Source organism: Leucoraja erinacea, chromosome 9 (genome assembly GCF_028641065.1).
Source record: "Leucoraja erinacea ecotype New England chromosome 9, Leri_hhj_1, whole genome shotgun sequence".
Lineage (NCBI taxonomy): Eukaryota > Metazoa > Chordata > Chondrichthyes > Rajiformes > Rajidae > Leucoraja > Leucoraja erinaceus.
Window position 1 is genome coordinate 28,655,427 of NC_073385.1, and position 27,677 is coordinate 28,683,103.

At 41.5% G+C, this 27,677-nt stretch overlaps 1 protein-coding gene across 2 annotated transcripts in view; it reads right to left on the minus strand.

The window, feature by feature from the left end:
- Nucleotides 1-27,677, minus strand: part of LOC129700173 (phospholipase DDHD1-like) — a 52,148-nt gene that overhangs the window by 18,009 nt on the left and 6,462 nt on the right. For both annotated transcript variants that reach the window (XM_055640434.1, XM_055640435.1), the window contains exons 2-7: nt 19,951-20,127; nt 11,388-11,516; nt 9,426-9,573; nt 7,034-7,146; nt 4,072-4,178; nt 451-710 (exon numbers count right to left, since the gene is read on the minus strand). In XM_055640434.1, the coding sequence (XP_055496409.1) occupies nt 451-710; nt 4,072-4,178; nt 7,034-7,146; nt 9,426-9,573; nt 11,388-11,516; nt 19,951-20,127 (934 nt within the window). The remainder of the gene's footprint in view (nt 1-450; nt 711-4,071; nt 4,179-7,033; nt 7,147-9,425; nt 9,574-11,387; nt 11,517-19,950; nt 20,128-27,677) is intronic.

The following is a 27,677-nucleotide window of genomic DNA, read 5'->3' on the forward strand; positions in this document are numbered from 1 at the left end:
CTTCAAGCAGCTTCTAATGATGTCACAATGCCCCCGCAAGGGGAGAGGGTCACCGCCCTCCCCACCTCCCCAATGGTTTATTTGCAAGAGGGGGCCGCCACGCTGGAATGTTCTGGAAACCCCCTCCCCTTGCCTGGCCCAGACGCAATGAAGATGCGGCCTCGCTCGGGTCCACGCCCGCCCGCGACCTCACTCGGGTCCTCGCCCGCCCGCGGCTTCCGCTCGGGTTTTTGGGTCCACGCACACCCGTGACCTCACTCGGGTCCAAATAAGCTTTGAAAGTAATACGGCCAAATCTCAACACTGTGGCAGAAGAATTCAATCCCACTTACAGACCAGCTGCTGATAAAGTTATTGAAGTTCAGTATACTACACTCCCGGCACTTGGTCTAGTAAACTCATATAACCGCATGATATAATCAGATCATTAGAACGTTTAACCGTCCACACCGTAGTTTGGTCTTGAGAATGTCATCCAAAAGTTCCCGTTCCTCAAAACTCATGTTAGTCTCCAGCTTCTCTTCTTCCTCCTGGACCATTTTGTCATAGAATCGCACTGGATACCACCCAGTCATAATATCATAAGTGATTACACAGCCCAGCGAATGGGCTACTATGGAAACTTTTCCACCCTGGGCTTCAAAATCTGGGTTCCGAGAACAGAAGAGTTCATAGAGTCGATTTAGCTCCCGCTGAAGACATTTTATAATCTGGTGAGAAAAGCATTGAAATTAACAATCTAACTTTCATTAATCCAGCTTTGTGTGTGCATGCTATAGGATAAATATATAACAGGAACTACATTCTCAACATTCATTTAATTCTACACCAGTACAATAATAGTTTATTAACCAAGTATGTTTTGCAACATATGAGGAATTTCATTTGCCAAGTCAGTCATACAAATAAAAAGCAACAGAACACACAAAATACATTTTAACATAAACATCCACCAGTGAGTCCCCACATCTGATAATTCTGGATGATATAATGCAAGTCATCATTGCCATGTGGTATTATATTCACGAAATATTCAGTAAATGAATTTATACGGAATTATAAATGGATTTGAAAATGGTTATATCCATTTCAAAAGATTTTCCAAAACCAATTTGTTTCCGATTCAAATTTTGATATATAACTTAATAATATATTGGGTACATTTAATGGTGTTATTGCCTCACAGAATCAGAGATCAGAGTTCAATTACAGTCGTAGAGCTATGCAACATGGAAACACAGGCCCTTGGGCCCACTTGGACTGTTAGGCTAGTCACATTTGCCTGCATTTTGCCCTCTAACTTGCAAATTTGTTGGTTAATTGGCTTCTGTTAAATTGTAGCTAGGGTGTAGTGAGTCGATGAGAAAGTGGGATAACATAGAACTAGTGTAAACATGGTTTACATAGACATGGTAAGCTGAAGAGATTGTCTTTTCATGTTGTATCTCTAAATTAAATGAAGAATTGTTTGGCATCACCAGTGCAGTCAATAGGATTAATGATAGCGTAGAAAGCAAACAGTTACAAGTCCGGCTCAAATCCTATTAACTTCCTAATCAAAGCGCCTTATCCCTGCTTACATCATTGTGCATGAAACTAATTCCATCCATCTTTTCTGTGTGTGACACAAATGACCATGAATGGTCTCGTCCACACACGACTGACTAAAAACATGAGGTCTTACACTTGAATTCTGTGGTTAGAACTGCATAGTAATTTCTACCCATCCTCGTCTGAAACACAACGGTCTCCGATTATTTTTTAATCACTCTGCACATCAACTTCTACATTGTGCAGATTTACAAAAACAGGCACTGGAGGTAGGTATTTATCAATGTAGGTAATATTCTAAATATGTGCACATACATATAATAAATATATAAACTTAATTACCACAAATGATTAATTTGATGTCAAAGTGTTTTAAAAAAAAAAAAAAGTATTTTTATTGCCAGAAAAGTTACTTAGTTTTAAAACCAGAAAGTTTCAAGGAGTTGCATTGGGCAAGTTATTATAATTTTTACACAGAGTTGTTGGTGCCTAGAATACACTTGCAGGGGCAGTGGTAGAGACTGATACGATTGTGGCATGTAAGAGGATCTTTGATAGGCACATGGATATGCAGGAAATGTGTCACGTGCATCCCACTTTCTGATCGTTCCTTTGCCCGCAAACAACCTACTTTAATCAACTTTAGCAAGTTCCTGTCTAATACCATCAAAGTTGGCCTTGCTTCAATTAAGAATTTAACGTGGGCCCTGCCCTATCTTTATCCATAACCATTTAAAAACGAATAAAACTGTGGTTGGTGGTCACAAAAGTTTCACCCAAGGACACTTGCCCGTCCCAATTTCCTAAGAGTAGATCAAGCTTTGCTTTCTCTTTTGTAGGACCCTCTACATACAGCCTGAGGAAACTTTTCAGAACACATTTGACAGTCCCAATCTATATTGGGAAAAGTAAAATCCCCTACTATAACTATTAGTCATGCAACTACTTACAAGCTTGTGGCACATTTATTCTGCCAATTCCCATTGACTACTTGGGGGCCTATACTACACTCCCAACCAGGTGATCAGCCCCTTTATTTCATTTCTCAGGTCCACCCATGTATCCTCACTGGATGAACCATCAGTAACCTCAACTCGGGCTACCGTCGTGACATTCTCCTTCCTCAATAAAGCTTCACCCCTTCCTCTTTTATCCCCATCTCCATCTCTCTTGTAGCTCCAGTACTCTGGAACATTAAGCTGCTAGTTATGTCCCTCTCTTAACCAGGTTTCTGTAAGGGCAACAACATCCCATCGTACGTACATATCCATGTCCAGAGTTCATCCGCCTTACCCATCAAATCCCTCACTGGGTGCTGGGTCGAAGGGCCGAATGGCCTACTCCTGCACCTATTTTCTATGTTTCTATATCCATTGTAAATACCAATCGCTTTGCCTTGATTACAATTGGATTATATTTTTGAATGTTTTAAAAATCTATTGGTCTTCAAAAGGAAAAGATGTCATCATTGAGGCTTTACTTTTCAAAATAACAATTTCCACTTCAAGAAATGTAATTATAAACTTAAAACTTACTTGGCTGATCAATTGTCTTTAGAATAAGTATTCACTTGACGCTAAACCAAATCTTACACTTAAAAAAGACAAACTTTTCTTAAACACAAGGTCCAAAGAACAACTTTATTTTTAACTTTTGCTATCCTATTTGAGTCTTTGTCACTTAAATAAATGAACGACAAATATGGAGAATGATTCTCTGCACCGTTGCATGTGAAATGCAAAACTACATTTTATTGATTGCGCTTCTAATGTATCAGTGTAATTTCATTTGGAACTGTTTATCATCTCTTCTACTGAACTGATACTTCAAAGCTCCTAAAACTGTGACTTTGGCAGTTCCCACTGCAAATTCCAGCAATGATTGACCTATTTCCAGCATCATACCAGTATCTGACCTATATAGCCTTGTACACTGCCTTCCTTAATCCTGGATGAATCCTGAAGTACATGAATTAACATGTTTTTGTTGGCTTAATTAGATTCGGGCAGTTATTCTCGACTTAAGTTGTGCATACATATATTGTTCAAGATGTACTTTTATGTTGGGGAATGCGGTCTCAGGTGGTATTGATTTTAATGGGCATTGCAGCAGTTTGGAATATAAAGAGGCAAGGTTAATTCATGTTTTTTTAGTTTAGCTTAGTTCAGTTTAGAGATACAGCCACGGAAACATGCCCTTCAGCTCACCGGGTCTGTGCCGACCAGCGATTGCCATACACCAGCACTATCCTACAGACTAGGGACAATATACAAATTTTACCAAAGCCAATTAACCTACAAACCTGCACGTAGTTAGAGTATGGGAGGAAACCAGAACACTCGGGGAACTCCCACGCAATCATGGGGAGAACATACAAACTCCGTACAGATAGCACCCGTAGACAGGATCGAACCCGGTCTCTGGCGCTGTATGGCAGCAACTCTACCACTGCGCCACCCTGCTGCCCTTTTATGTATCATGTACATATCATGTACTCGAGTATTTTAAAAAAGCACATACCTCATCCCTGTAAAGGGGGCTAGTATAATACATGATGTCCATGGCACTACTGTTTAACATATCTCGAAGCCCACGCACTTTATCTGGGGTAATGGATTCAACTGTATCTGGAAGTGCAAACGTTAACACACATAAACATTTCAACAATCCAAGAAAGTGCTTCAAAAGAAAGATGAATCTGCAGTTTCATTGCAACATCTTTGAATCTTATCAAGGTAGGAACTATTAATGTCCATTACAAAACTAACGAGGGCTGTTAGTGCGTGTGGATGTTTCTGAGGAGTGGTAGAGTGTAGATGGAGGGACCAAACCATTCTTGCAAATGCAGTTTATGGTCATTTAACATCCAGAGAGCAATCAGCATCTGGAGGTAGGATTGTAATTCCAGTGCTTTGCACAGATTTTGCAGACAGTTCCAGTTTACTCAATATTATGTGAAGCTGCTCAAGAATTGATGAAATAGTCACCATCTCCATCACAGAGATGATAATTTCCTTTCAACTATTTGTATGCAGATTGGAACAGTTTCAGTGAGCAACCTATTACTGAAACATTTAACCTTAAGATGTTCCTTTAACATCCGTATTTTGTAAGAGTAAAGAATATACTGGCATATTAAGAATTCAAATACAGCCATTATTGCTCAAGGTACTCATAATTTTATTTGGATCATATAAAGATAAATTAAATTATTGCTGCTAATAACAAACTGCTTATGAAACTACATCCACAAGCTCTGAACTGCGAAGCCATGTCACGATTCAACTCATAGGCTTATGCTGCAATCTCATTGGGTGGAAATTATATTTAGCATATAATCCAGACTGGCACAGCCTTTCACAGAGGGACGTGTGCCGGATTGGAAGCATATAGTCATACAGCATGGCACCAGGCCCTTCGGCCCAACTCGTCCATGCCAACCAAGTCACACTTGGCCCATATCCTTCTAGTCCTTACCTTTCACCCCATCAGCCGTCACATACAACACATAATCCTCCGAAATTTCCGCCACCTGCAACGGGATCCCACCACTAGCCCCATTTTCCCGTCTCCACCCCTTTCCGCCTTCTGCAGACCGTTCCCTTAGCAACTCCCTGGTTAACTCATCCCTTTCCACTCAAACCACGCCCTCCCCAGATACCTTCCCCTGCAACAGAAGATGCAACACCTGTCGCTATACCTCCTCCCTCGACTGCCAGGTTAGGCAGAGATTCACTTGCTTCTCCTCCAACCTCATCTACTGTATCCGTTGTTCAAGAAGTGGACTCTTATACATCGGCGACACCAAACGCAGACTGGGCGATCGTTTCATGGAACACCTTCGCTCAGCCCGCCTGAACCAACCTGATCTCCCGGTTGACAATAGGTGCAGGAGTAGGCCATTCGGCCCTTCGAGCCAGCACCGCCATTCAATGTGATCATTGTTGCTGGACACTTTAATTTTCCTTCCCAGAAGATGCAACACATGTCGCTATGAACGATCGCCCAGTCTGCGTTTGGTTTTCGCCGATGCATAAGAGTCCACACCTTTAATTCTCCTTCCCATTCCTACACATACCTTTCTGTCCTCGGTCTCCTCCATTGTCAGAGTGAGGCTGAATGCAAATTGGAGGCAGCTTGCAGGCCAGAGGTATGAATATTGATTTCTCTCACTTCAGGTAGCTCCGGCATTCCCTCCCTCTCCCTCTCTCTCTCTCTCTCTCTCTATATATATATATATCCCTCCCTATCCAAGTCACACTAGCTTCTCATTTTCACCCCACAAACAGCTTACAATGGCCTGTTTCCTTTATCATTGTTACTTTTTTGCATATCTTTCATTCATTGTTCTTTATCTCTCCACATCACAGTCTATATCTCTCGTTTCCCTTATCCCTAATCAGTCTGAAGAAGGGTTTCGACCCGAAACGTCACCCATTCCATCTCTCCAGAGATGCTGCCTGTCCCGCTGTTACTCCAGCTAAGTGTCTTAGTGTCTATCTTCCCTCTAAACCTTTCCTATCCATGTATCTTTCTAAACGTCTTTTAATATCTGAGGGGTACGACATTAAACAGCTGGTTAAACATAAGACGGCACACCACTGGAACAGGCCCGTTAGTCCATAATGTCTGTGGCGAACATGACACCAAGACCAATTACCTGCACATGATCCGTATCCCTCCATTCTCTGCACATCCTTGTGTCCATACAAAGCCCCTGAAACGCCACAGTCACAGTGTATTCCAGGCACCCACCACTTTGTAAAAATAATTTGCTCTGCACATCTTTAAACTTTGTCCCTCTCATCTTAAAGCTATGCCCTGTCGTCCTTGACATTTCCACTCTGGTAAAAAAAAAAAGGTTCTGGAAACATATAGAGACGTAGATTCAGACAGCATGGAAACAGGCCCTTTGGCCCAACTCATTCATATTGACCAAATGGCACTTGGCCCTCCTATTCATGTACATGTTCAAATGTCATTTAATATCATAGGTGTATGACATTAAACAGCTGGTTGTTAAAAATCACAGGATCCTATTTCAATGGAGGAACAAGGAATGTTTCCATTCAAGTTATATGGGGTTCAAGCCAAAATTATCTCTCAACCTTAATCTTGTGGGAACTTACTTGTGAAACCGTCTCGTTTACTACCAATGTCAATTTGGAATCGGCTATCAGAGTGATGCAAAATGGAGACGTACAGATTTAACTGTGGATGGAGAAGAAAACTGTCACCCTTGCATTACTCCAGCAGTTTGCAATGAGATGATCTGGAGTGGTCAAGAGATCAGAAAGAGGTGTTCAGGTGGAAGAACTATTCTGAATTCCCCACATTATTTTTAATTTAAATCTAATAAGGATCAGAAATAGATACATGTTTCAATACTGTCCACACTGATATTTAAGGAAATAATATACACATGCTAGTTCATCCTAGATCACAAGAAGCCCAAATAGTACTCCTGTTTACTTTTAATTACCCCCATCCAGGCTGAGCTTTGATCTCCATTCCACTGGCAGAAACTCAACATATTCCAAATTGGTGGCGTAATGAAAGTGCTTTTCTTCAACCTTCCTTGCAGCTTCTCGCATCCTATCAAGTAGAACAGAAAGAAAAATAGTGTAATAACTCTAGTTTAGAGATACAGCATGGAAACAGACCCTTCGGCCCATCAAGTCCACGCACAACATTAATTACCCATTCACACAAGTTCCATGCCACTCCTTACACATTCGGGGCAGAGGCCAATAAACCAACAACCCACACATCTTGAGCGCGTACGAAACAGGAGTACTGCCAACATAGTTGAACATTTAGTCGTTTGTCTTTGAAAAGTAGGTTTAGGAAAAGCAAGCACATTTGACTTAATATTATGATCACCAGCTTATCAACGGTATAAACCTTTTCTAGAAACTGCATTGGATAGATGGGTAAACTTTTTGAACTAATAATGTTTCTATCAGTTATTGAATTATTATTAGTTCAAATAGCGCATACTCAAACATTATACATTTGACTGATTTTTCTTTAGATGGAATGTAGCAAAAAGGAATTTTGCCCAACTCGTTTTCCATTAAAAACATGCACTTATTTCCCTCCTTCCGCATCCCACATTTCTCCTTCTTCGCCTCGCCCCCCTTTGTGCACTGATCTCTCATCCCAGTCCCCATATTTCCCTTTTATCCTCCCTCTTTCCTCTCCCCTCACTCCATCAACCAGCTTTACATTTCACTCCTCCTCTCACACTCTTTTGTCTTCCTTTTCACCTCCAGCCTTTGTCACTTTCCCCACCCACCTGCCAATAAACATCACTCTCCCACCTGCACCTAAATATTATTTGCCAGGCTTTGTCAATATTTTTCCAGTTTACTCCCCCACTCCCATCAGTCTGAAGAAGGTTCCCGAACCAAATGTTGTCTGTTCATTCTCTCCACAGATGCTGCCTGACCCGCTCAGTTCATCCAGCACCTCGTGCTTTGCTCAAGATTGCAGCATTATTGTATCTGCAGTTCCCCGAGTCTACACTTGCACATGTACAGAGCTGCTATTCGCACCTTTGACTTCGGTGTTTAAATCATGGTGTAATTTTTAGTCCTACTGCCTGCTAATCATGAAACCAGAAACAATGGCATTTTTGTATCTAAAGTTCAGTTTCAGTGCTTGGCAGAAAAATCAAGGCAGAAGTAAAGTCAAAAACCCTTCTCAGATGCACTGTGATCCTTGCTGCTTGGTGTGCATGTCTATCTACAAGGAACCTCAAATATTTCAGATAACTGATCAATCTGTATCGGTGAAAGCAAACCAAGATATACTGCCTCTTATTGCCTCTTCATCTGTGTCCATTAATGACACTCGAGTGTAAAGCTATGAAAAACAGGTTTCATTCTCCAAAGCCAAACTGTAGGTTACTTAAGTTAAAAACAGACCTGAGTTTTCAGTAAATAAATCCTCTTAAAATGAAAGCTGACTGCTAGCATTAATAGTAACACAGCAAAGAATTGTCATACCGCATGAAAACAGGCTCTTCAGCCCAACTCGTCCATGCCGACCAAGATGTCCCATCTAAGTAGTCCCATTTGCCCGTGTTTGACCCATATCCCACTGATTTTTCTTGTCCTTGTACCTGTCCAAATGTCTTTTAAATGTGTGAAAAAGGTGCCTTTCAGGTTCCTATTAAATCCTCCCCCTCTAGGCTTGAACCCATGTCCGCTGAGTAAAAGACTATGCGTTCATTTTATTTATTCCCCTTATGATTTTAAACAACTCTACGAGATCACCCCCAGCCTCCTGCACGCCAGGGAATAAAGTTCTAGCCTGCCCAACCTCACCCTATAGCTCAAGCCCTTGAGTGCTGACAACATCCTCGTAAATCTTCTGTGCACCCTTTCCAGCTTAAAACATAAACTAAATGAAAATTAAAAACTAGAAATATCGAAGCGGTGAAATAACGATAGCAGATGAAACAACTCCAAACAATCAAATGCCAATGAAATGCAAGCAAAATAAGGAAGTTTTACAGCAGGGTTTGAAACATTACAGGACTCTCCTTTCTGCCAATCATTAAATAAGTCGGGAGTTGCTATTTTGGTACATGCCAGAAGAGGGTCCCAGAGTTTAAACTTTATGGCGTGCTACAAAATTAAAAGATTAACTTGCCAACACTGATGCCTTCAAGTACAATCATCATCTAGACTGAGACTAAATTCATTGATAAAGTACAATGCCAAAATAAGTTTACAACAAACTTTCAAAATGGCCAGCAGTTAGTTCTACATATTTGAAATTAGATTGCTCCCTGTAAATTCTCCCTGTGTTAGTGTATTTCTTTCGTTAACACAAATTGTGGGTGCAGCAATGGAAAAGCTACTCACATGCCCGTGTTTTTGATGATACGACCTTGGTCCATTTTTTGCCCTATTCCATGTACAACAAAGACAATGTGTGTAGGGATTGGTGGTTTGTCTTCGAGAGAGGATTCTTCAACGTATCCTCGATGAAGTCTTGTCCCACTACTTGATGCTGCGTGGTTAAAAGCATTCAGCGTGTGAGCAATTGTAGATACACATATTGTTTTGGTATTAAACATCTAGCCAATGTAAAGGCTAGGCAGGCTCGTTCACCCTATTGCAGAACTAGCTGATAGTTTGCAACTATAACCTATTTTTCAAATTATATTATCGATGTGGTAGGCAGTTCCAAGAATTTAGCATAATTGAGCTGTACAACAGAGAAATGGGTCCTTCAGCCTACCTTGCCCATGCAGGCCAAGTTGGCATAGTCTGGACCCAACACAGATCCCTGTGAAACACCACTGGTCACAACCTAGTTAATGAATCTGAAAACAACAGAGGACCCAGCACAGATCCACTCCGAGTGAAAATATCGCCCCCAAGGGCCTTCTTAAATCTCTTCACTTTCACCTTAAGCCTATGCCCTGTAGTTTGCAAATCCTCTATCCAGGGAGAAAGATTGTGAACATTCACTTTATCCATTTCTGGAACTATGTCATAAAGATATAATAATTCAAGTTATATTTGCTCATTAATTCTGGAATGCATTTTCTTACATTTCCTCACCATGAGTCTACAAGTACTCAAAATACGTTAAATGGCAGGCTAGACATTCTGACAAGTCTTCATGACAACCAGGAATACAATCCATAGCCATATATTTGGATGATTATGGCAAAAGGAAACTACTTGTTCCCCGCCTTACTCCCCCTCCCCCCCACCAATCTCCAACTGCCTTTGAATGAGGCAGAATAGAATCAGTCATGCAGCACTAAAACAGGCCATTCAGCCCAACTTGTTCATGCTGACTAAGATGCCCCACCTACGCCAGTCCCACCTGCCTGCATTTGGCCCATATCCCTCTGAACTTTACTTCAAAATCTAAAATGTTTGCCTTGTTCTTTTTTTTGTGGTCTTCTTTAATTTAGAATTTTGTATGTAACTTATGTGTCATTTATATTTGTTTGTTTGTCTGTGTCCACGTGTCTGTGATGCTGCTGCAAGACTTTTCATTCTACCTTTGCTTCGCATACTAATGCAAACCTGAACTTTCTTTACCACCGCCTGGATTTTTAAAAATTCCCACACTTGTTTTCGAATGCCCCCAACTCTGTAAATTCTCTCCCGTCCCTTTGAAACGTTAGCTCTCAGTTCCAGGCTCACACTCATCCATAAATTGTCAACCCTGTGGGACGCATCTCTCAGATTTCTTTGTTGACCTTTCTACTCCTTAAAATGTTCCTGATAATTGAATGCATTTGGTCATCAGCTCTACCTCCATAAGGGGCTCTCAATTTGTGTTTTAGATGGGTTGATTTCTCTATAATAAAAGACACTCTACAAACAGATGGTGTTGTATCCCAGCTCCTTTACCCCCCCGCCGTCCACTCACCTCCCCAGCCCCATGTCAAATATTTCCCTTTTATTCCCCACACTTTCCCCTACCCGTCCCCTTCCATGCATATCCCTCCCTCTGGCTTTGCATTTCACTCCTCCCCTTTCCTTGTGCGGCATCCTAGTACCTCCTTTTCATCTCTATCCTGTCAATTACTCCACTCATCTGCAGTCCCCTCACCTGTATCCACTGATTGCTTGCCAGGCTTTGTCCTGCCCCCACCTCTCTTTTTCACATTTCCTGCCCCCTACTCCATCAGTCTGAAGAAAGGTCCTGGCTCGAAATGTCATCTGTCTATTTCTTCCACAGACCTGTTGAACTTCCTCTGTACTTTTTTTTTTTTTTTTTTAAATCAAGAAGCAATCTTAGGTTAGAGTTGCTCGGAATTGAGAAATTATTATTTGACAATAATGTTAAGCACATCATACCTTTGGAAAATCCCAGTTTCTGGGTAACTGTTCGTGCGATTTTGGATGTAGTTGTGTCACTGTACAAGTAAACTTCGTCCACGCCATACCAGTCCACATGGTTGCGGCTCAGCTTTAAGCTATGTATAGCTGCAACCGATAAACATTTTGACCATTAATCAAATACAGTCTTCCCTTCTAATGAATGCAAGATGTAAAATAATTAACTTTCAATAGTAAAAAAAAGTTGAATGCATGCAACAATAATCAGGAAACATCCCAAATCTGCAGAGTTAATTTTACATAATTACAAACAAGAGCATGCACTTCCTGAACTGAAATTGTTCCAAATTTCTGGCACAAATAACTGTATTGAGAGAAACAAAAAAAATGTTCCTTTATAGTTGCAGAGTGAGAGCGAGAGAGAGAGGGAAAGGAAAGATTAGGAACACCCTTCTGAAAGACCATTGGAACGAGACAATCCCAGTTTTTCATACGTATTTGAATTTAATTAAATTGAATTGAAATGAAACATATAACAAGGAAACAGGCCCTTCAGTCACTAAATCCACAGTGACCATCAATCACTCATTCTCACTAGTTCCATGTGATCCCACTTTCGCATCCACTCCTTACACACTGGGGGCAATTTATAGAAGACAATTAACCTACAGACCTACATGTCTTTAGGATGTGGGAAGAAATTGGAGCACCTGAATGAAACCCAAGCGATCACAGGGAGAAGACGCCAACTCCGCACATAGCACCCGAGGTCAGGATCAAACCGGGGTCTCTGGTGTCGAGGCAGCAACTCTACCAGCTGTGTCACTGTGCCACCCATTTTCTTCAAATTATCGATGACATACTTGGGAGAAACAAGTTATGTAGCAACAGTCGACACTTGTCCATTGGAGGCAGCTCAGTAACGCATGAGCAAAAATATGCTGCCAAGTTGAAGTCATACGAAAACGTGTGTGGTGGAAGGTCTGGTTCTGCGCACAACTCAAGCTACTTGCCCATTGCTGACAAAGAGATTTTTGGCAGAACAAAAGCTCCAGCTCTCCAATCATTTACCTGTCTTTGATAAAGTTGCCACACTGAAAGGATGTGTTACAGTATTCGACAACGATTACACGTGGAACAGATCATGACGTGCAGCTCTGTTTGTACAATGTTTATGCCAATTTTAAGAAACTTGCTTTACGGTTGCTACTTCTACAAAACTAATTTCACTTTTCCTAAGAATTTCTACGGATGGAAACATGCACTAATAGTAGGGGGGGGAAATCTAGCTCTCAGTCCCAGAATTCCTAAAAGTTGCAACTGAAGCACTTGAGAATTAATTCAAGGACCAAGATTTTAACGGGCACAGTATTAACGGCAGCAGGAAATGCTTCAGATTCAAAAAATATTGTTCACTTTATGCATCCGTGTAGGTTCACCACAGAGGGAGAGCGTAAATGCTACTTGAAAGCCTCTTCTAACCTACAGTACAGGTGTAGAGAATAATTCATACCATACCTTGGCAACACTTTCGTTTGTAACATGCAGTGTCAATAATTTCCTTATATCCTCTCCATTTGAACAGAAAGGGAAAATAGAAGGGAAGGAGTAGGTACAGGACTAACAAAACAAAAAAAGGTGAACTTCATGGATATTGTAATACTCTATTGATCTTCAGAATACATAGGTCTCAAAATCAAAATATATTTTAAGCTTGCCAACTAAAAAAGTTTTCCAATAATGAACAGAAAAACTCATTTTTGAAATACGCACCATTTTCTGCAGATTTCAGGCAGTGGACACAGATAGGACTGCTTCATGATCTACATCTGAATTTTTATGGTCTGGTTACCTGGTATTACAGGTTAACTTTGCACCACTGATTGTTCTATAGTTATTTATGTATTATTGCGTAAATGTGTTGCAGCTAGTAACAATTTCATTGTTCTGTTACCGTTACTAATAATAATTAAACACTCTTGACTCTTACTTTGGTTGTCACATTGTGACCCCAATTCTACAGCTGCCAGGTCAGTAACAATAATCCAAAATAGTGGCTTCATGGAAAACCATTTTGGTTGTAGACAATAATCAAAACCAAATAATCAGCACACAAATAATCTAAATATACAGCGCATCTTTTGCCACCTTCATTTCAACTTCTCTAAATAATATTTGATTGATCGAAAGATACAGCTTAGAAACAAGGCCCTTCAGGCCATCAAGTCCACACCGCCCATCGGTCACCCATTCACATTAGTTATCCCACTTTCTCATCCACTCCAAACGCAATTTTTACAGAGGCAAATTAACCTACAAATCCTCACGTATTTAGGATGTGGGTGGAAATTGGAGCATCTGGATTGGGGCAACAGGTTGAACGTGCAAGCTCCACACAGACAGCACTCGAGGTCAGGATTGAACCAGGGTCTCTGGCACTGTGGGGGAGCATTGTGCGGCTACTGACTGAAAGAAAGCAATTGCCGCTAGATATTTCTGCCCAGAGTACAAATACGATTTTTTTTTTGACAAAGCTTTACGAAAAGCACAAAAAGATAATAAAAATTACATATTGGCACTTAACATCTAAAATCTCCCATTTTGCAGAAACAGAAATGTCTGGAAATACTCAGCAGGGAGATGGAGAGTTAATGTTTCAAGTCAATGATCTGCTTTTGATATTTTTCAATCCAATTGCTTCCTTTCACATTCACCAGCAACCAGGTTAGAGTCATAGTGATACAGTGTCGAAACAGGCTCATCGGCCCAACTTTTCCACACCTGCCAACATGTATTGCTCATCTCGTTGCTTTTTTTTTAAACCTAGAATTTCGGTTTATGTACACTGTTTGCTGATTTAACATTTGGAAATACCGTGTGCAAAATTACTATAGAGAGATTAAATAGCATTCAAAATAAACCTTGCACTTCCGAGTTGGCAAAAAATGTAAGTATAAACACCTTTCGTGCTCTCATCTGCTGATTGGTTTGAATTTTAAAAGGCTATGCTTATTATTTCACCCCCTCAATTCCTAGTAGTTGTGCTCAATGTTTTTCTCACAGAGAGTGGCGAGTCTGTGGAATTCTGTGCCTCAGAGGGCGGTGGAGGCAGGTTCTCTGGATGCTTTCAAGAGAGAGCTAGATAGAGCTCTTAAAAATAGCAGAGTCAGGGGATATGGGGAGGAGGCAGGAAAGGGGTACGATTGGGGATGATCAGCCATGATCACATTGAATGGCAGTGCTGGCTCGAAGGGCCAAATTGCCTACTTCTGCACCAAATGTCTATTGTTTGTTTACCGTGTATTGTGAAACTTAAAATTAGAGTTCCGTCGAATTAGAGTTCAGCTGTGAATGGAAAATTAGAACTCAGTTCAAATATGCAGTACATGTTGACAAAATGGGATGAACAATATTTCCAACAATGGAAACCAAATTGAAACATTTACAGAACTTTAGTACACCAGTCACATTTATCAATAATTTCATTTTTTTTTGCATGCAACTGTTGTCAAAAAAAGAAAACCAATGAGTTAAATCACAATTTGATAGATCCACTCCCAATGAGGACACGCAGTTAAGTTTTGTTTTAGAAAAATACTTCCTTTTCGCTGCCTCTCAACTTCATTGGTGGGGCAGGTGCAAGGAGTGGCAAAACTTCTTGTTTCTTATATTAATGGATGAGTACAGGAGACTGATAATCTGATTGAAGGTGCCAGAACACCAATCTTGCTCTCAATGTTACAAAGATTGAGGAGCTGATTGTTGGCTGCAAGAGGGGAAAGCCAGGGTTCGACGAACTTGTCTACATCAACGGTATATCAGTGGAGAGAGTCAACAGCTTCAGGTTACTGGGTGTGCATATCTCTGAAAACTGTTCTGTGTCAGTACCTCAATGCAATCATAAGAAAAGGTCATCAATGCCTTCAATCTCTCAGAAGACTGAAGAGATTTGGTATGTCAAGGAACATGAACTTCTATAAGTGTACGATAGGGAGCATACTGACGTTGCATCATGGCCTGGTTTGGCAATACAAATGCCCAGGAACGAACAAGACTACAGAGAGCAATAAGCATTGCCTAGTCCATCGCAGGTACTGACATGTTCATCTTCGAAGGGATCGATTGGAGGTACTATCTCAAAAAGGGCAGCCAATATCAAAGACCCACAGCACCTGGGCTATGCTCTCATTTCACTACTATTGTCAGGTGGAATCTACAGAAGCCTAAAGATCATACCAACAATGGTTCAAGAACATCTTCTTCACAGCAACTGGCAGGCTCTTAAACACTGCACAACACTAACCTCAGTAACAATGTTCTTCTACGGACTTTTGTCCTTAGTTGCACTACGAAGTTGGGTTCAATGGTCCTTTATTGTCACGTGTACCGAGGTATAGTGAAATTTGATTTACCATACAATCATACCAAAAAAAAAGCAACAAAATACAAAACTACATAAAGATTAAACATAAATAGCCACCACAGCAGCATGTAAGAATATCCAGGACACAGAGCATAAGCAGAGACCCACAGCCATCAGTTCAATGTCTGGACCACACACAAGCTCCTTCACCGTGATGTGACCGGAATTGTACCGACCGCTGTCACTCTCTCAGTAGTCCCCGTCTGCCCAAACAGTCAGAAAGCCGTCCACACTTGCACCAGCCTCCAGGATGTTCTCATGGCACGATTTCCCCACAAACACCGAGATCACTGCACTCACGACAATCCCTCCGAGTCCCCACCAGCGCGAGCAGCATGTCCATCTTGTATTTCGGCGACCTCACATTCCCCACAGTGATGGAAGGCGAATAACTTTTACCTTCTTTTCTCCCGCGGTCAGAGGTGGGGCGATTAAAACATCTGCAGTCGGGGCGATCGAAACTCCCGCAGGTGGCGATCGAGGCTCCCGCGATCGGTGTGGTCAAAGTTCCTGCGGTTGGAGCTCCCGATGTCGATCCTTAGCAAAGGGACCGCCAGCTCCACGATGTAGGCCACAGTGCGGACATAAATACGATATGGAAAAAGTCGCTTCTCCGTCGAAGGATGAGATTAAAAAAGTTTCCCCCAACCCCCCGCATAATACAAAACCAAAGATACACTAAAACATACAAATAAAATATACTAAAAACAACAAAAGAAGAAAGGTATAAGACAGGCTGTTGGCGAGGCTGCTACTTACGGCACCACCTGGTTTCGCACTATTATGGGTTCTAGAATTACAGATATTAACTTATTGCATTATAATTATTAGAAATGTATCCGTGTTATTGCATTTACGGGCCTCTTAAGCTGCAGCAGGTAAAAATGTTATTGTCTTGTTGCTGGTAAATGCACCAATTAAACACTTGACTTGATTCTTGTTTTTTTCTGATGTGGTCACAACTGAAAGCACGTAGTTGAAAATGGTTTAGGAAAGAAAACATCTCTTCCCACGTTTAAAAAAAACCTCAGAGCTCATTACTGGCAAATGGTCTCAGACCCGAAACGTCTGTTTCTCTTTCCACTGGTGGTGCCCAACCTGCTGAGAGCATTTTATTGTATGTTGTCTACTGTTCTTTTAATTTATCAAGCTCATTCTGCACTGCACTTCAATTTATTCAAATCAGCAGGTACGCAAAGAGTTTAAAAATGTCTCTGGATAACAGATTAACTTTCCACTTTATGCAGCCACTCAGAAAATATCCGAGGTGTTGTTGCTCATTTCCCTTGTAATTTTTTTCCCCCCAGGGACTAGTTGCTATCCAATAGGATTCATTTTCATTTCACAAAAGCTGTGATTGGTGCACAACAGGTTCAGGATGAAGTGACAGAGATGTGGAAGATAATAAAAAAAGTGTTAAAAAAAATTGTACAGCAACAGCAAATTAAATTATAATCAAATGCACAAGTGTAAACTGGAAATTTACTAATTTAGAACAAATTGTCAAGTTCCAATTGACACCAAGACGGATGAAAACCAGAGGAGCAAAATTATGAAATCTTTAATAGCTGAATGCTGTAATGGCTAACTTGATGTGCAGGCAATATTATGACACAACCTGTTTGGAAAGATTATTGAAATTTACCAGACTGCTGCCTGGATTAGGGGGTATTAGCTACCCGGAAAGGTTGGACAAACTTGAATAGTTTTTTCTGAAGCGTCGGAGATTGAGGGGAAGGCTGATGGTCAGTATATAAAATTATGAGAGGCATAGATGGAATAGATAGTCAGAACCTTTTTCCCCAGGGTAGAAATGTACAAGTAGAGATGTAAAATACTAGAGGACATAGCTTTAAGGCAAGAGAGGTAAAGTTTAAAAGATGTGCGGGGCAAGTTTTCTCGACACAAAAGGATCGCAGGTGCCTGGAACGTACTGCCAGTGGTAGTGGTGGAGATAGACACAATAGTGGCATTTAAGAGACTTTTAGATAAGCACATGGATATGCAGGGAATGGAGGGGTAAAGCAAGCAGAGGAGATGAGATTACCTCAGCATTATCTTCGGCACAAACATTGCAGGTAGAAGGGCTTATTCCAGTGCTGTACTTTCTATGTTTGATATTATTCAGAATATGTCTATTATAAATGTCCTGGTAAAGAAATTTGTGTCCATTCAAAGGGTCCCAACCCAAAACGTCACCCACCCTTTTTCTCCAGAGATTCTGCCTGACCCACTAAGTTACTCCAACGTTTTGTGTCCATCTATGAGCATCTGCAGTTCCTTTCTACACATACTTAAAATGGAATCCCTGCTCAAAACCTAAACCGTAGTGATGAGGCAATGCTGTCACAAATATGCCACTTCAAAGCCCACACTGGGAAAGGAGGATATTCCTGGAGACCTCAGCGGTACTGTAATCGTGACCACCTTCAAGAAAGGAGACAGGTCTGACTGTTGTAACTTCAGGAGGAGTTTCCTTGATGTTCGACCTGTTGCTAGGGTCCTCAGCCATCTCTTCGTGATGGCCGGCGGACTGCTCCCCGAATTAGAGTGGATTCTGACACACTGTGACCATGTAATTCGGAGGACTGTTCCCTGAAGTACAGAGTGGATCAAGACACACTGTGACCATTATCGTCACCAAGCCACAACTCAATGCAAAATGCATATTGCATAGAACAGTACAATGGTGCAGCTGCAGAGCTACTTTCACACAGCGCCAGAGACCCAGATTTGATCCTGATCTTGGATGATGCCTGTGTGGAGTTTGAACCTTCTACCCGACTAGTGCAGTGGGGTGCTGCAAGGCTCAGTGCTGGGACCCCAGTTATTTACAATATATATATATTAACGATTTAGACGAGCAAATTAAATGTAACATCTCCAAGTTTGCAGATGACACAAAGCCGGGTGGCAGTGTGAGCTACAATGAGGATGCTATGAGGCTGCAGGGTGACTTGATAGGTTGGGTGAGTGGGCAGATGCATGTTAGATGCAGTATAATGTGGATACAAGTGAGGTTATCCACTTTGGTGGCAAGAACAGGAAGGCAGATTATTATCTGAATGGGGTCAGATTAGGAAAAGGGAGGTGGTACGAGACCTGGGTGTGCTTGCACATCAGTCACTGAAAGTAAGCATATAGGTACTGCAGGCAGTGAAGAAGACTAATGGTCATATTGAATGGGGCAGCTGGCTTGAAGGGCCGAATGGCCTACTCCTATTTTTCTGTTTCCTGCACCTATTTTTCTGTTTCCCTCTGACAACGTGAATTTCCTCTGGGTGTTCTGGTTTAATGGTTCAATGGTCAATGCGAAGATGGGATAACATAGAACTAGTGTGAAGAGATGATCGATGGTCAGTCTGGACTCAGTGGGTCGAAGGTGATTCAATCAATCGATCAATCATACTTGGCCATCGTCAACATTGCTAATGCCTCTGCTTCCACCTCCATTCTTTGGTTGCAATTGTGGAAAGCTTCCTCGCATTTGGCCGCCTACAAATTCATCTGCCCTTACGATTGCCCTACCAGTTTGTTGTTAACCCACAGCTCCATGACAGAGTCATTCCCAAATGAAGACCCGTGTCAAACAAGGCTGTGTCAATGCCCACTCTCAACAACCCTTCTTTCCACAATTTGCAGCTCACCTCCAGGCTGTTGCAGGATTGAAGCTAACTTCAGAACTAATGAGAAGCGGTCTTTGGGATGTGGGAGGAAACCGGAGCACCTGGAAAAAAAGCCATGTTTTCAAAGGGAGAACGCGCAAACTCCACACGATCAGCACCCGAGAACAGGATTGCACCGCGTCGCCGGCTCCGTTCGGCTCTACCAGATGTGCCGCCATGCTGTGCATTGCATTCAGGGGTCTGTTAAGCTGCAGCAAGTAAGAATTTAATTATTCCAACTTTCTTGACTTGATTGGATTGTAATTAGTAACAATTCAACAATATTTACACTGCAAAGCTTTGAACAGTTTACAGAAAATCTAACCTCACAACAAAGGTATGGTCAGCAGCTCAGAAACTGTAAATTATAAATATTATTAAACACACGATGGATTTGTACATTCAAACTTAAAGCATAAATAAAAATGTATAATCTCTATTTCATTGAGAGTGGATAGTGAAACTGGGAATAGGATTATAGGCTTTGCCTTACCGTCTTTACTGTCCATTGGTTTAGCTACATCCAGCTCAAATGCATCCTGGATCTGTTGACCTCGAAAACGTTTCAGGTGTTCAGCTTCTATCAGATCGCTGTCTTCCTCTTCTAAAGGCTGCCACGTACCATCAATAAACCATTGGCCTCGCATGACAAAAATCTTATCAGCTTCAGCTAAAATCAAACATCACAAAAATAGTCAATTGCAAGATGCAAAATCATGCCTGCTACAAAAGTCACTGAACATTTTTTCATAATTGTACCAGAACAGGGTGCAAAATGCCACAGCAAGATTCTCGACTGTAGCTACTTGATCTCAGAGCAATGCAGCACGGAAACGGAACTCGTCCATGTCCAACACCTCCAAGCCGTCTGAGCTAGGTCCGTTTGCGCGCATTTGGCCCATATCTCTCCAAGCCTTTTCTATCCATGTACTTGTCCAAGTGGCTTTTAAATTCTGTTATAATACCTGCCTTAACTACCTCCTCTGGCAGCGTTCCATATAACCCACCACCCTCGGTGAAAAAGTTTCCTATTAAATTTTACCCCGCTCAACTTAAAACCAAGTCCTCGGGTTTTTGATTCCCCTACCCTGGATGAGATTGTGCATTCATTCTATCTACTCCTGTCATGATTTTATACACTTCTATAAGATTACCCCTCCGTCTCCTGAGCCCCAAGGAATAAAGTTTGTCCAAGTTATATAAAGAACAGCAAATGTTGAAGTTCAGCTTATATCTTAACCAACATTTGTAACATTACATTTACAAAATGTTAAGAGTGTGGTCCTGACCTCATCTACCTCATAGAAACATAGAAAATAGGTGCAGGAGGAGGTCATTCGGCCTTTCGAGCCAGCACCGCCATTCATTGTGATCATGGCTGATCGTCCCCAATCAATAACTCGTGCCTGCCTTCCCCTCATATCCCTTGATTCCACCAGCCCCTAGAGCTCTAACTAACTCGCTCTTAAATCCATCCAGTGATTTGACCTCCACTGCCCTATGTGGCAGGGAATTCCACAAATTCACAACTCTCTGAGTGAAAACGTTTTTTTCTCACCTCAGTCTTAAATGGTCTCCCCTTTATTCTAAGACTGTGGTCTCTGGCTCTGGACTCGCCCAACATTGGGAACATTTTTCCTGCATCTAGCTTGTCCAGTCCTTTTATAATTTTATATGTCACACTATACTCTAACCTCATTATACTCTAACCCCAATGGAGATCTTTAAGCTATTAGACTTCATCTTGCACCAAATGTTTTACCAATTATCTGTACACAGTGGACGGCTCGATTGTAATCTTGTAGTCTTTTATTTTACTGGATAGCACGCAACAAAAAGCTCTTCACTGTACCTCAGTACACATGACAATAAACTGAACTAAAACAAATCGCTGCACAAAATATGCCAATAACGTTGAAAATGTACTCATTTCTACATCACAGTGGCTACTAATGTGTTCCTGTCCTTTGTATTTTAACAAAATATCTCCAAATTAGCATCTTCTTTTTGAATATCTAACAATTTACAGAGCGGTCAGAATTTTTCCTCAGAACATCTTGAAAAGGATTACTGGTGAAATTAATTCAATTTCCAAATTAAAATAACATAAATGGAACTTAGTTATGTTAAATTGTGTACTTCTATTGAGAAATATCTTGCTAAATCGGTGAAGCTTTCATTTCAGTTTGGAGTTAAAGACAATGAGGTACTAGTACCAATTATATATTTGCTCCCAATATATCTGCCAAAATGATTTGTTGTTAAATTGCCACATCAACATGGTGGATCCGAACTTAACTTGCTATTGAAAGGTTAAACTTTGTATTTAAGTGTATACCACTTTAACAATAAATACTGATTACTGGCAATCTAACTCCACCACTGAAAACTAACTTTTAGATGTGCAGACACACTTTAACCATTGTTGGATTTTGTCATTTCTGTGTTGCATTTCTATAAATTCCTTTTAGTTTCTCCAAATCTAATCATTCCTTTTGGCACTTAATTTGCCTTTGAATAGCCTCTTACATACAGTAATCGCCCACTTACATAGTTCTCAGCCCTCACATTTATCTTTCTTTTATAAATCAAATGTTGGCACTAGAACTTGTGACAATAGAAGAATAATTACTGTAATCCTTATACATACCCCACACCCGAAAGGTTCATCAACACACTTGACAAAGACGTTTGCTACAGTTTTCCTTATAAGTTTTAAAAGCAGAAATCCATGATGAGCCAGCTAATTGGATTAAATAAAAGACCAACTGCTGGAGTAACTCTGCTCAAGCAGCATCGCTGAAGAATATGGATAGGTGATGTTTCAGGTCAAGATCCTTCTTCAAATGGAGGTGGGGACAGTGCTGGTTGAGAAGAGGAGCAGGACAAAGCATGGCAAATGATAGGTGGATACAGTCAAGGGGGGTGGGGGTGATTGGCAAATGGTCGGACCAAGGCCAGAGACGAAAAGACAAGGAAGGGGGGGGGAGGGAAACGGGAGTGAGTTATTCAGGAAGGATAGACTAGCAAATTATACTTAAAGGGTTGACGATGGAAATGCAATGGCAAAGGTTTATATTCCCCGTAAGGAAAGGAAACATGGATGAACTCCAAAAATTGTTCATCCCTGTCTGGCGAGAAAATAAAACAGGGAAATCGGCTCAACCATGGCTAACGAGGGAAATCAAGTATAGAGTAGAGGCATATGAATTGGCCAAAGGAAGCAGCAAACCGGAGGACTGGGAGAAATTTAGAACTCAGAGGAAGACAAAGGGGCTAATTAAGAGGGGGGGGGGGGAGAGCATAAAAGAAAGCTTACGGGGAATATAAAACTGACTCTAAAAGCTTCTTTAGATATGTAAAAAGGAAAAGATTAGTGAAGTAGGTCCCTTACAATCAAAGGCGGGTGAATTTATAATAGGAAACAAGGAAATGACAGAACAGTCAAACGAGTACTTTGGTTGTCTTCACTAAAGAAGACACAAACAATCTCCCAGAAATATTAGGGGATCGAGGATCTAGTGGGAGGGAGGAACTGAAGGGAATCCACATTAGTCAGGAAATGGTGTTAGGTAAACTGTTGGGACTGAAGACAGATAAATCCCCAAGGCCTGATGGTCTGCATCCCAGAGTATTGAAAGGAGGTGGCCCTAAAAATCGTGGATGCATTGGTGATCATTTTCCAATGTTCTCTCGACTCTGGATCAATTCCTGTGGACTGAAGGGTAGCCAATGTAACTAAACTTTTTAAGAAAGGAGGGAGAGAGAAAACAGGGCATAGACCAGTTAGCCTTATTAGTTGATTATTAAAGGTATTGGTCAAGTTCAGCATGGATTTATGAAGGGGAAATAATGCTTGACTAATCTTCTGGATTTTTTGAGAATGTAACAAGTGGAATGGATAAGGGAGAGCCAGTGGATGATGTGGTGTATCAGGAGTTTCAAAAAGCCTTTGACAAGGTCCCACACAAGAGATTCGTGTGCAAAATTAGAGCACATGGTATTGGGGGTAGGTATTGACATGGATAGAGAACTGGTTGGCAGACAGAAAGCAAAGAGTAGGAATTAACGGGTCCTTTTCAGAAGGCAGGCAGTGACTGGTGGGGTGCCACAAGGCTCAGTGCTGGGACCCCAGTTATTTACCATACATATTAATGAATTAGACGAGGGAATTAAATGTGACATCTCCGAGTTTTCAGATGACACAAAGCTGGGTGGCAGTGTGGGCTGCGATGAGGATGCTCTGAGGCTGCAGGGTAACTTGGATAGGTTGGGCGAGTGGGAAGATGCATGGTAGATGCAGTATAATGTGGATAACTGTGAGGTTATTAATTTTGGTGGCAAGAACAGGATGGCAGATTATTATCTGAATGGTGCCACATTATGAAAAAGGGAGGTGAAACGAGACCTGGGTGTGCTTATACACCAGTCACTGAAAGTAAGCATGCAGGTACAGCAGGCAATGAAGAAAGCTAGTGGAATGTTGGCCTTCATTGCGAGAGGATTTGAGTTTAGGAGCAAGGAGGTCCTACTGGATTTGCACAGGGCCCTAATGAGACCTCACCTGGAGTATTGTGTGCAATTTTGGTCTCCTAATTTGAGGAAGGACATTATCGCTATTGACGGAGTGCAGTGTAGGTTCACCTGGTTAACTCCCGGGATGGCAGGACTGACATATGATGAAAGAATGGGTCGACTGGGCTTGTATTCACCAGAATTTAGAAGGATGAGAGGCAATCTTATAGAAAAATAAAATTCTTAAAGGATTGGACAGGCTAGATGCAGGAAAAAATGTTCCTGATGTTGGGAGAGTCCAGACCAGGGGTCACAGTTTAATAATAAGGGGTAGGCCATGAGATGAGGAAATACCTCTTCACCCAGAGAGTTGTGAATCTGTGGAATCCTCTGCCACAGAGGCAGTGGAGGCCAATTCACTGGATGTTTTCAAGAGTTAGATTTAGCTCTTAGGGCTAAAGGAATCAAGGGATATGGGGGAAAAGCAGGAACGGGGTACTGATTTTCGATGATCAGCCATGAAGGGCCTACTCCTGCACCTATTTTTCTATGTTTCCCTCTGACCACTTGAGTTTCCTCTGTGTGCTCTGGATCACCCTTTCACATTTATTCTATGTTAACCCACTTTCCCCTTCCACTCGCTACACACTAGGGGAAATTTACTTTGATTTAGAGAAACGGTGTAGAAGCAGGCCCTTTGCCAACCTATCCTACACCTTGGGGACAATTTACAAAAGCCAATTAATCCATAAACCTGCACATCTTTAGAATGCGGGAGGAAACCGGAGCACCCGGAGAAAACCCACATGATCACTGAGAGACCATGCAAAGTCCATACAGACAGCACCAGTAGTTAGGATCAAACCCAGGTCTCAGGCGCTGTAAGGCAGCGACTCTACCTCTGCCTAACTGTGCCGCCCAATTTACTGAGACCAATTAACCTATAAACTGCACGGCTTTGGGATGTGGGAGGAAACAGGAGTGCCTGGAGGAAACCCGTGTGATCACAGCAGGCACGTGCCGTGAGTAATTACTCAAGGTAGGCAGTCAGTCGGCTTTAAAAAAAAAATTAAACCGCGCATGCGCAGATTGTTCACTCCGTATAAATAAAAAATAAAAATAAAAACAGTAACAGTTCAATTTGCCCATGGCTTCCTAGTCTCCTTTATTCTTAATTACTGAATGGGTGGATGGTGAAGGGTGATGGCAGGTGGAGAGATGGTGGGAAAACCGGGAGCACAGGGAAAAGTTGAATCAGTTGTCATCTTATTGAATGGCAACACTTGTTCAAGGGACCAATTGAGGGGAGAGTTCCTTTCACAACGTGTGGAGAGTCTGTGCCAGGGGTAAAGTTGCGGGGAGGGCAGGAGCGTTGAGAAGGAGGGGGTCAGGGATAATGCCAGTAACTCACTCACTCACAGCTGCCGCAGCTCTCCGGGCGCGAAGCCACCGCATTGTAGCCGGGATAGAAGCAGCTCGGGGATTTGCGGGGGTGAGAAAATGCCGATAACAGTCACCAGGATGTTGCTTCCATTGGAGAAATTGGATAGGATAGACTAGGCTAATTTTCTTTGGGGTGAAATAGCCTAAAGGATGACCTGATAGAAGCATGTAAAATTGAGAGAGGTAAAGATAGGGTAGATGATTTTAAGGTGAAAGGTGAGAAATTTAAAGGGGAACGAGGGTAAGTTTTGTTTTAAACAAAACAACGGTTTATATTTAGATCATGTTGCCAAAGGAGGTGAAGGAATCAGATGCAATTAAGTTTAAGAGACATTTGGACAGACACTAAAATAGATAGATGTAAAGCATTGAACGATATATTCCCAATATGGACAAAGGTGGTTAATGTAAATGGGCAAAATAGTCAAACAAAGAGCCCATTTCAATGCTGTACAACTCTATGGACTCTAAATCCTGTAATGTTAAAGGCAAGAGACAGTTAAACCATATACTGCAAATTCAGACTGGGGTGGAGATTACTTTGCAATTAAACCCCACCATAGAAGGGTTAAAACATCTTTCTTATTTTCACCTCTTCCACCAAACTCGTGTTGTGTGGGGAAAAAAAAGATTGTCACTGCAGAATTACGCAATGCAATGCAATTTCACAATGACTCACTGTTAGGAATTTTTCAATTGACACCAATATTGGAACATTCACTTGGCAGCACAGCGAAAAGAATGAAATAGTTTTAAGGACGTTACAAGTATGTTATAAAAATTGCGATGACCAAATCTCAGTAAGATTTACAAACAGCATTAGTTAAATATTTTTTAATAACATGGGCTACTGCTAGATTCTTAACAGTTACTGTGTCAGAGATATTAGTATGGCATAAATTGATTCATTAATAAGTCAAAGAATCTGATATCATGGAGACACAGTGTGGAAACAGGCCCTTCAGCTCAAATTGCCCACACCAACCAATATGTCCCATCTACACTAGTCCCACGTGCCTGACTTTGGTCCATATCCCTCTAAATCTGTCCTATCCAAATACCTTTCTAAAAGCTTCTTAAACATTGCGAAAGCCCCTGCCTCAACTGCTCATTCCATACATCCACCACCCTTTGTGTGAAAACTATCCTTTACCATCGACTCCATCTACACTTCATGCTGCCTCAGAAAGCAGCCAGCAGAGTGAAGGACTTTTCTCACTCCGGTCACTCCCTCTTCACTCTTCTCCCATCAGGCAGAAGATACAAAAGCATGAACCGCCAGATTAAGGAAAAGTTTCTTCCATCTGTTATCAGACCATTGAACGATCTTCCCATAAATTAGGGTGTATCCCAATCCTCCAACCCACATAGTGGACCTTGCACTTTTTCCTCTATAACTGTAATGCTACAATGCTGTAACATTACATTCTGCACTCTGGTATTTTTCTCTTTGCACTTCCTGTTGTATTTGTATATGGATTGATTATACTGGTGTGTAGTATGATTTGATTGGCTAGCATGCAAACAAAGCTTTTCACTGTATCTTGGTATTCGTGACAATACTAAATCAATCACGAAAAGTGTGATGGTGACAGATGATCAGGACACTTGATTACATTTAGTAATGGGGTGATAATTTTAATACAAGGGGCATTGAACACCAATTTATCCAGCGTGCCCAATGACTCACTATCAACATCTGACTGTTGAAAGTAGTTTGGAGCAAGCGGTTTTGTTTAACTAACTGTAAACCGGGAGACAGCAGTTTTATCAGGCACATGCTTCAATTATTTATGTTACTGTGGCCATTTCATCTGGCCAATGTAATCACTGAACCATGATCTCATGGTGCATTGTCGTCCACCTGTTGACTAATTTTAACAAACTTTATACAGAACAATTACAATTCCAAATCCCAATTGGATACAGACAGCTGTTGTGTGTCAGATAGAAATGCAGCCAATTGTATTCATTACAATGGATAGAATAACTTGTCTTGTCTTGGGCCGCAAACAGGACTTTGCCAACTGTTCTCTAAAAAAAATGTAGACACAAGGGACTGCAGATGCTGGAACCTTGCATAGAACACAAAGTACTGGAGTAACTCAGTGGATCAGGCAGCATCTCTGGAGGACATCGAGTCTGAAGAAGTGTCCTGACCCGAAACGTCACTTATCCAGGTTCACCAGAGATGCTGTTTGACCCGCTAAGTTACTCCAATACATATTCTTCTCTGAAACACTGGCCAAAGGCAAGTACATT